Below are 9,130 nucleotides of genomic sequence, written 5' to 3' on the forward strand. Positions count from 1 at the left end.
CAAAGACAATCCAGTTTCACTCCAAACTCAAAAAATATTTTTCAGATAGTAATTTAAAAGCAATATGAGCGGAATGTTTCTATTCTGAGTGCAAACATGCAAATATCTGATTTTTCAAACATTCCGCTCATATCACTTTTAAATTACTTTCGGTATCAAGTATAAAGTTACAAATGTTCTAGAAAACCTCCGCTATGTCAAATATCCGACCCCGCTTTGTCAAATATCCGACCCCATTTAAAAATCATGTAAAATTATGATGTTAAATTTAAAAAAAAACTAGATAAACTAGTTCAATTATCCAACTCCAATTTAACCGACTCTTGATTTAAAGTCTTAGGTGGGCAGGCGTCGCTACTTTGCGGTGACAACTGGATCTATTTTTCATATAAACTCATACCCTTTGTTGGCAAGCTCGCAACACGTTTTTTCGACAACCATAGCATCTATAAAAAAGTAAAAAAAAAATCGGATCTTTGCTCTACTTTTTGAAAATTTTTGGATGTTTGCCCAGGTAAAGCTTTTTTTTTATTGGCTGTCTGCAACACAATTTGGTTTTTCTCATTTTGACAAAATGGATGTTTACACGGAATGGAACCCTTCTATTCTACATTCCCGACTTAATTGGATGAAGTTCACTGCTAGTGCTGGTTTCTATTTGCTGAGCGTAATTAATTTGCTAGCTCAGCGCAAAATAAATAGAATAATATTAATTGGATCCATTAAAAGGTATCAGGCCTGTCTAAGCATATATCATTGGTATTTTCCCAGTTTCAAGATTCATGTTGTTGAGCGAATCTCTTCTTTTCGACTCGAGGCCATTTTTCTACGTCTGGAAATTTTACGTGGTACCACTATTGCAGCCGAAATCAGACAAGCTGTGGTAGACCTGAAGCTGGAGATCAAGTGATCGATTGCACGACTGACGATCTTAAAGTTAACGCCTTACCGCAATGCTTGTTATAATGGCTATTCGTTAGCGACAGAGGAATTTTTCAAACACCTCAATTTTAATTTAAAAATGATAGCAGATAAACACCGTTTTATTTAAGACTTTGGTGTTTTTTCAGATTTTCAGATTGTTTTAACTTCTTAGAATACTAGTGCTCTGATTAAAATTACGATCTTTTCATTTAAAATTTTCCGGACAATTTTCATTGCCAATTTATATATTTTTCATGGATCATTCAACATTCAACTGTGCTAAGGCTCGCAAAACTAAACAGTTGGAGTGAATAAGTGATTTATCACAAATTTTATTGCCAATTTGCAAATTTTATTGCCACATTTTATTGATCAATGCAATCTAGAACATGGTATGTAATTATCTCGAAGCAAGTCCCGAGTGAACTCCATCACAAAATTTATCGCCTTTTTTCTGAATGCAGTTCACTCGGGACTTGCTTCGAGATAATTACTTACCATGCTCTAGATTGCATTGATCAATTTATGAGTGTGCATCATTATTATTAGAGATCTAGGCTATGGAGATTCCGTTTACTTGTGAAAAAATTGTACGAGCCACCTTGATCACTTATTGTGAAAGCGTTCTAATGACATGTGATTTTGTTTATTTAGGTTGCTATTTTAATTGATATTTTTCGGGTGGATCACAATATTTTGAATAATTTACGTTGCAAACAGTTTTTTGCCGTATAAAGAGGAAAAAATGCACAGTTTTTTGGAGAAATGACATAAAAATATCTCTAAAACTGTTTAAAAAATTGAAGCGGTAATATTGTTCAAATATTTTTATAAAGAAACTCTCGTCAGAGACTAGAAGCGGTCCGACCACATTCATTAAAAAGCTAAGCAAACAAAACACTTCCATTTTTCCAAGTTGTGTCGTTTTTTGTGCGATGAGAGAAACAAGACAAAAATTCTTGCTTTAGCCCAAATTTTTTTTTTTTTTTGAAAAAAAAAGATTTTTTTTTAGCCAAGAAAGTGCTAAATGAGGAGTCAAAAATGATTTTTTTTGGTGGTAATTTAAGCGTTTCATACTTAAAGACGCTTTGGCCTATCAGAAAAAAATATCCTCTCGCTTGCTTTACTCGCTCAAAATTAGACTGAAAAGCGAAAATTTCGAATCACGAGTGAAAGGGCTGTATTACAAATTATCAGTCGACCATGCGCTTTGACCATGCTCTAAAGGTTGAACAATTGAAGTGAGCAATTGATTGAACATATGTTTTTACAGCATACACGTTTAATTTTGATCTGTACAAATTATGGTACAATGGTGTAAAGTAAAAAAATACTACAATTAAAAAAGCCGCAAACTCTGCCAAGCTTGTTAAATTTCACAGTTAAACAATGGAGTCAACTACTTTATGACAACTCGGCAACAAAACAAACAAGTCGCAAAGACGTAGATATAATTTGAAATGACAGTAAAGATAGCAAAAGAGCAGTAAAAGTATTATTACGAGGACTCCGCGCTTACGTTCAAATTTGTCACCTGTTGTCAAAAATCACAAAAATCACGAAAATAGAGAAAATTGTATTTTTTAAAAACCAGCCGAAGATTTATTCGAAAAGCAACCATCTGTCCAAGAGTACTTTTGAGGTTTTGATATGTAAAATTAAAAAATAAATTGCAGTGACTTGATTGTACTTGTTTAAGAGCGAAACAGTGAAAAAAAAATGTTTTTACAGATAATCAACTGAGCACGCATTCAGTATTCAACCAATTAACATCACTGATTGTATTTAATCCTTATTTTATCTTGACTTTAAAGAACGATTTACTTCAGTTTTCTCCAAATTTCTATTAACTACCACCCTTTTCCTAATTATTGTGTCGATCTCTTTTTCTTTTATCCATTTTGGCAGAAGAGTTGCAAAGAGCAATACTATTTTGGACAAAAACATTTGGAATTGCTGCTTTTCTGTAGCTGCTTTTGATTCGCATCCCTTCAATTTTTTTTATTGTAAAAAACTGAAAAGTTAGCAGGTTTTACTGTCATTTCCGTTTACGTAGTCTTGAAGAAGAAGGACCAAATTAGCTGGTCTTAAAGCATTTTGCCAGTAAAAAGAAGAATCATTCAACCATGCCGGGAGTGAGTGAGAAGACAGCTCTGGATGTAATGAAGAAGGCGATGCAGAGTGACTCGAAGACAGACCAGAAGAACAAACAGTCCCAGGTCATGCTCAGAGACAAGCACGGCAAAGTGGACAGGGACAACCTAGTCTACCAGCAGCTGTACCTCAAAGGTCAGTCAAGCAACACAAGCAATGACCTCGCGGCTCTGGTCAGTCAATTACCCTGGGTTGATCTCCACAGAAAAAATGCTTCTCATACAATTCCATGCTTTTAATCTATGAAAAAAAACTCTTACATTTTAATTTTTTTTCCAGTACCAGTATTAGTTTTTCAGAACCAGGGTTAAACATGTTTTTATTTTGTAGTTTTGACAAAATATCGATATATAATTTTGAAACAGAGGAAGAAGTTTGCGAAAAAATGTCTAATAATACAGTTTCTATACTATATTAAAAACAGCCAGTTGTTGTGCAAAAGGCACTGCATGTTCCGACCATATTCATTAAAAAAAACAGACATTATTTTATATTTTTTCTTATATTAGCGTAGTGATTTGAGAACTACAAAGTTGCGCAAAATTAATAATCGACAACATATGTCTCCAAATAATGAAAAAAAAACGAAAAAAAAAATTTTTTTTGTTGTCAAATAAGCGCTAAATGAAACATCCAAAACTAAATTTCCTCATAGTAAAATCAAGTTTTTAACTCTAAGAGTCTTAAAAGTAAATTTCCATATAACGAGCGTTACTCTATCGATTGCGTTATTTGCTTGAAATTAGATCTCAAAAACTTCAAACTAGTTTTCTCGACACTGGGACAATTTTTTGAACAATTTTAAATGTCATCTGAATTACTACTAAAAGAGATTTATTATGATATATCAGTTAAATTTTTCCGATGATTATTTCTGGTTACTAATTTTGCGTGGAAAAAAATTTAAAAAAATAAAAACGGCTCTTTTCCAGTCCCCCCCCCTTTCAAAATACCGAGTTTTATCTCTGTTTTACGTGTTATTACGGCTAAATGCGTAATGTTACGCTGTAATGTATGAAGAACAAATCTGTTCAGAATTGTCGATTTGTTCACCACGCCAAATTTCATTGCATTATGACATCGTTAAATAGACTTTTCAAATTTGAATTTGAAAGGGGGGGAAACTGGAAAAGAGCCATAAAAACAACCGATAACGAAATTCCTCCCCATTTTCAATGATCGGAACAAATTTATTTGACTAGTTTTTTTCTGAATAGAAATTTTTGTTGACAAAAAAATTTTCTGAAATAAACTTTCAAACTTACCCAAAAACAAATATTATTCATGTTTTGAAGCGCAAAACGAATTTTGCAATCAAACCATTTAAACCATTTTTGAAAAATTTTATCTACTTTTAGGTCAGACCCAAACCCCAACCCAAATGGGGGGAATTCACTTGGCCACTTTTTTGGTATGAAAATTTGTTTTTGAATGCTTTTTAGCTGGTTTGAACCAAAATCAAACCAGCTTTCAAACTTACCCAAAAACAAATATTATTCATGTTTTGAAGCGCAAAACGAATTTGCAATCAAACCATTTAAACCATTTTTGAAAAATTTTATCTACTTTTAGGTCAGACCCAAACCCCAGCCCAAATGGGGGGAATTCACTTGGCCACTTTTTTGGTATGAAAATTTGTTTTTGAATGCTTTTTAGCTGGTTTGAACCAAAATCACGTTTAAGGCGCACGCTCCCTCCTCAAAATTAGTACCCATAGCCAAAAGCGCCTTCAGAACAGTTTTAGAAATCTTCGGTAAAAAATATCTATTGTAAATTACTACCTTTGATAAAACACGGCAATCAGGGCTGAGAAGTTTTCTTGGTACGCTACTAATTCAAGCAAACATTTTTTATCGTGTTCTTTTTTCTGGACGAAAATTTTTATTGAGCGTCGATTATGCAATTATTATTAATTTCCGAATAACATTTGTGAAAAATCCCGGAAGACCTATTTGTTGTTTTTGCATGTTTTGAAGTGATTTTGGCAGAAATATTTTGAACACAGTTTTCAAAGCAAGATAAAAATTTGTCAACTTCAATTTTGTTTAACTTCAGTTTTTTCATTTCCATTATAGTCGGCTTGAAAGATTTCAAATTGAGTAACATTTGACTCGACGGGCGCCTGCCGAAAAAATAATTACGGTTTTTATATTTTGTTTTGACGCTAGTTTACTGCTAGTTAGGGCCTTACATAGCGTGTTTTCCGCAAAAAGGATATCAGTCAAGACAATTGAAGAGAAATGTATTAACTGTTTGTATATCAAGTTTTTTCGACATTGAAAAAAAATCGCTCTCCCAGCTTTGGTCTCATTTCATGTCGGCTAATTTGCCAGGTTATTTTGTGTTGTATCATATGTGGCCCGACGCGAGACTCGGAAAAAGATATTCAGCGTCTGAGCATTCACAACAGATGCATTAAAACTTTTTTCATGAATATAAAAACAATTATAGAATTGGTTCAGAGTGAGAATGTTGCAAAAATGGTAAAGTCAGCAATATACTGAAAAAATTAAGGCACAAAACGCGTTTATTTACTATAAAGACCTCATTTTGACAAAATCTTTATTACAGCTGGCAAATTTGGAAAAAACGGCCAAACAAGCCAAATGCCAAAATTTCTAAAATTTGTCGTTTTTTTTGGGGCGCGCTCCCCTTCAAAGTAGTGTATATTGGCGAAAACGTTTTAAAAGTAGACAAATAAATTTAGACAATGGAAAGTGGATGATATAAAAATACCAAAGTTAGGACCCTTTGTTTGGTGAGGTGGTCGAATCCCTGATGGGCAGAGGGAGAGTGGCGTCCGCTCCCCTTCCCTCCTATATCGCCCCTGTTCTTGAATATGATTAAAAACTCGTAGACTTTTCTAAATCTTAGCGTAGTGGCTTTAGCATAGTGGTAAGACGTTCACTATTGTGAAATCAATCCCCTGCCATGGCAATGGTAGCGTGCGAGGACGATATCTCACTTGACTTCTAGCTTCAGGACTACCACAACCTGGCCGAATACGACTGCACTATAGTACCACGTGAAAGTTCAAGACGCAAAAAACAGCCGCGACTCGCAAAATACCTCAATCTTGAATGTGGGGAAATAAGAAAAACGGAATATGCTTAGACAGGCTGGATAGCTTTTAATTGATCCTCTCCGAATGGCAGAAACCACAATTACTATTATGATTACTATTTTAATATATGCTGTTTGCTATCATTGGTAAGTCATGTGGACATTTTGAATTCTCCAGTTCCAAACTTTTTTTGGCGCGAATCAACTTGCTAGAAAGTTGAAAAAACCTTGACTTTCTTGAATTAGGTGAATATCTCAAATATTTTTGGTTTTTATTGTAAATTAGTCCAAGACGCGCCAATTTCTTTTGAAAGACTTAACATTATTGCACAATCATTTTGCAATTCGAAGTTTAGCTGAATGGTTTGAATCGATTCTCCTGATCTGGTCGATCTGATTTGAGCCAAGCAAAAAAAACACTTGAATTCAAATACTTTCTCAATTTGTAAACTGAAACATTATGTAGAAAAAGGAATATTATTGGGAAACACTTTTTGTACTAACCGAAGCCAGCCTTTTTTACTGTAAAAGTTCCACGAGTTTCAAAGATACCTTCTTTGAAAAATGTTTTTCTTGTAGTTGATTTAGTCTAATTTTTAGTGAGTTTTGAAGGTTCTTCCGGAGAGGTATGGACATAATTCAAAAAGAGATAAAATTGTCCTCTTACGCCATATTTGAAAAAAAAGCCAAGTTTAATTAAATGATACTGAACCATACAGCTAACCTTTTGGCTACTTATTCAGGTTGAATTGAGGAAACATAATTCCGTATTTTCTCACGTGTTTTCATCAGAAGACGCTATCTGAATAAAAAAGACACCTGCAATTGGCTAATTCGTAGCATTAAAGCGCAAAAACACAAACAAAACAAATGCCGTTGATGTAAAATATGGGATCTGGCTTAAAACAAGATTCAATAGAAGCATTTTTTGAGAGTTGTCTTCTGAAAATTTTGATTGAATTGCAAAATTTGAACACTTTTTCAATCCTTATAATTGGTTTGAGCCAACATGGGGAACTCAAAACAGAAAGAATTGTTTCTAAAATTACCAATTTCTGCAGAACTAACAAAAAAGATGCTGATATCATCATCGGAGACACAAATACAGATATTACACATCTTGCCTTAAAGTTGAACGCCCAAGTTACCGATTCAATTTCCGATGATATTTCATTGAGCACTGAAGTTGAAGAAACAACGCCTCAAAAAGTTCGAGTTACGGGCATTTACGGCGACTACTTTTCCTTCGAATCAACTTACTATTGGCGCAAGTACGACTTGATTATATCAGCAAACACTGCTCAAAAACTACCCATGCGGGAAAAACTCTACCGGGGCATCTATCCGACTGAATTTGAAGCCGACGATGATTTGGTTTTAACATCAGAGCGATCGAATCGTTTTTTGGGACAGATTCTCAAAAATGCGATCAAGTGTTTAGAGCCTAAACACGGACGATCGTTGATATTGTTTCCAATTTTTGACTATGAGAGAACGAAGAACACTTTGATCTATAATTTAGTCAACGAAGCTTTTCTGCAAACTGTACAAGCTTTAGATATTTCTGTCCAAAATGCGATGAAACTAACTAGTCCAGTCATGGTATTCAAAGCCGAAAACATTCCAAACCGAATCAAAAGATTCGTAGAATCTTTCGGCGACGAGCGATTGAAGTCCAAAAGTGAAATAACTTCCTTTTCGTGTCCATACTACAGAAAATACATCTCGACTGTTCAAACGTTTGAAGACAAACAAAAATATACGAACAAACTGATCGACCGTTATTTCTCGCTTAGTCAAGAGGACATTCTGAAAAACCCGGATTTGCCGGAAGCGTTGAAAAAGAATCTGATAGTGGAAACGAGGTCAACGTTGAGAGGTCTTCTGATGGACCAATTGATGAAAGGAACCAATGATTATAAATTGCAGATTAAAAGAGAGTATTTGGTAGTAACTGTCCAATAAGGACTGATGATGTTGTAATAAGAATTGATTAATTTACTGATTAGTAACCGAGTTGAACAGAAATCAATTTGACAAAATTCATTTTCTTTGAAACAGATAGATCCTGAGAAGAATTAATGAAAAATTAATTGAACATAAATAAAATTTAACACTAATCGTTTTCTAACAAACAAAATTGAACAAAACATTCTGAAGAAAAGCATACACTCTTTTTTCCGTTTACAAAAGAACATTTTCTATCAAATAGTCCAATTTTTATGCAATTTTCACCTGCACCAATAAATTTGGAGGGGGCTGGGGATCTAAAAGATTGAGTTTGGACTGAAATGTCATTGTATAGATTATAAAAAAATGAATCCAGAATTAATGATACTCACTATTAATGTTTTAGAGCGGGCCAAGTGTTTGCAAGACGTGCGCAAATGTGAGATAGAACTGAACTTCCTCCGAGACAACATGGCCAAACAGGGGGGTCCTGATCCAGACAGGGGGTACCTGGGTGCCGGAGGGGGTCCTGGGAGGATAGCCGAAAGAAAGAGTCCAGTTCAGATTTCGAACGAGGTTTTCAGCAGTGCCATGAACAAAGGAAAACAGGCGTCAATTAGATTTGAGGCTCTCTTTTTTTTTACTACATTTGAAGCATCATTTTACACACTAGACACGATAATAATAGTAAACTCCCTCTTGATGATGGAAAAAAATACGGTAATTTCTTAAATTTCCATTCAAGATAGAAGTGTTTTATTGGCTCTCAAGCAATTGACGAATGAGCCTGAAGTTTAATTGATGCTCCTGTTCGAATGAAGGAAGGAAGGCGAGTTGGGCTAGTAATGACGATGAGGGTGAGGAGGGGGATAGGGAGAGATTGAAAGAACAGCTGAAGTCTGCACACGTGAGGCGCATGCAGCTACTTCAGAAAGAACACGACAAACAAGTTTACAAACGGGTTTGTTTTTCCACTATTCTTGAAGTTATGTAATCGAAAGTCAGACTAAAATTTAAATAAACAAATAAAAAGAACTAG

General features: G+C 34.6%; 1 protein-coding gene across 1 annotated transcript; it reads left to right on the forward strand.

Annotated features, from left to right (window-relative positions):
* The first annotated feature begins 2,218 nt into the window (after positions 1–2,218).
* Positions 2,219–8,823, forward strand: LOC134852010 (uncharacterized). Its single transcript, XM_063868286.1, has 3 exons — positions 2,219–2,390; positions 2,981–3,213; positions 8,498–8,823. Exons 2-3 carry the CDS (start codon positions 3,051–3,053, stop codon positions 8,821–8,823), a joined length of 489 nt encoding a protein of 162 aa, XP_063724356.1. The 5' UTR covers positions 2,219–2,390; positions 2,981–3,050.
* The last annotated feature ends 307 nt before the right edge of the window (positions 8,824–9,130 follow it).

The sequence above is a fragment of the Symsagittifera roscoffensis genome, chromosome 7 (genome assembly GCF_963678635.1).
Source record: "Symsagittifera roscoffensis chromosome 7, txSymRosc1.1, whole genome shotgun sequence".
Taxonomy (NCBI): Eukaryota; Metazoa; Xenacoelomorpha; order Acoela; family Convolutidae; genus Symsagittifera; species Symsagittifera roscoffensis.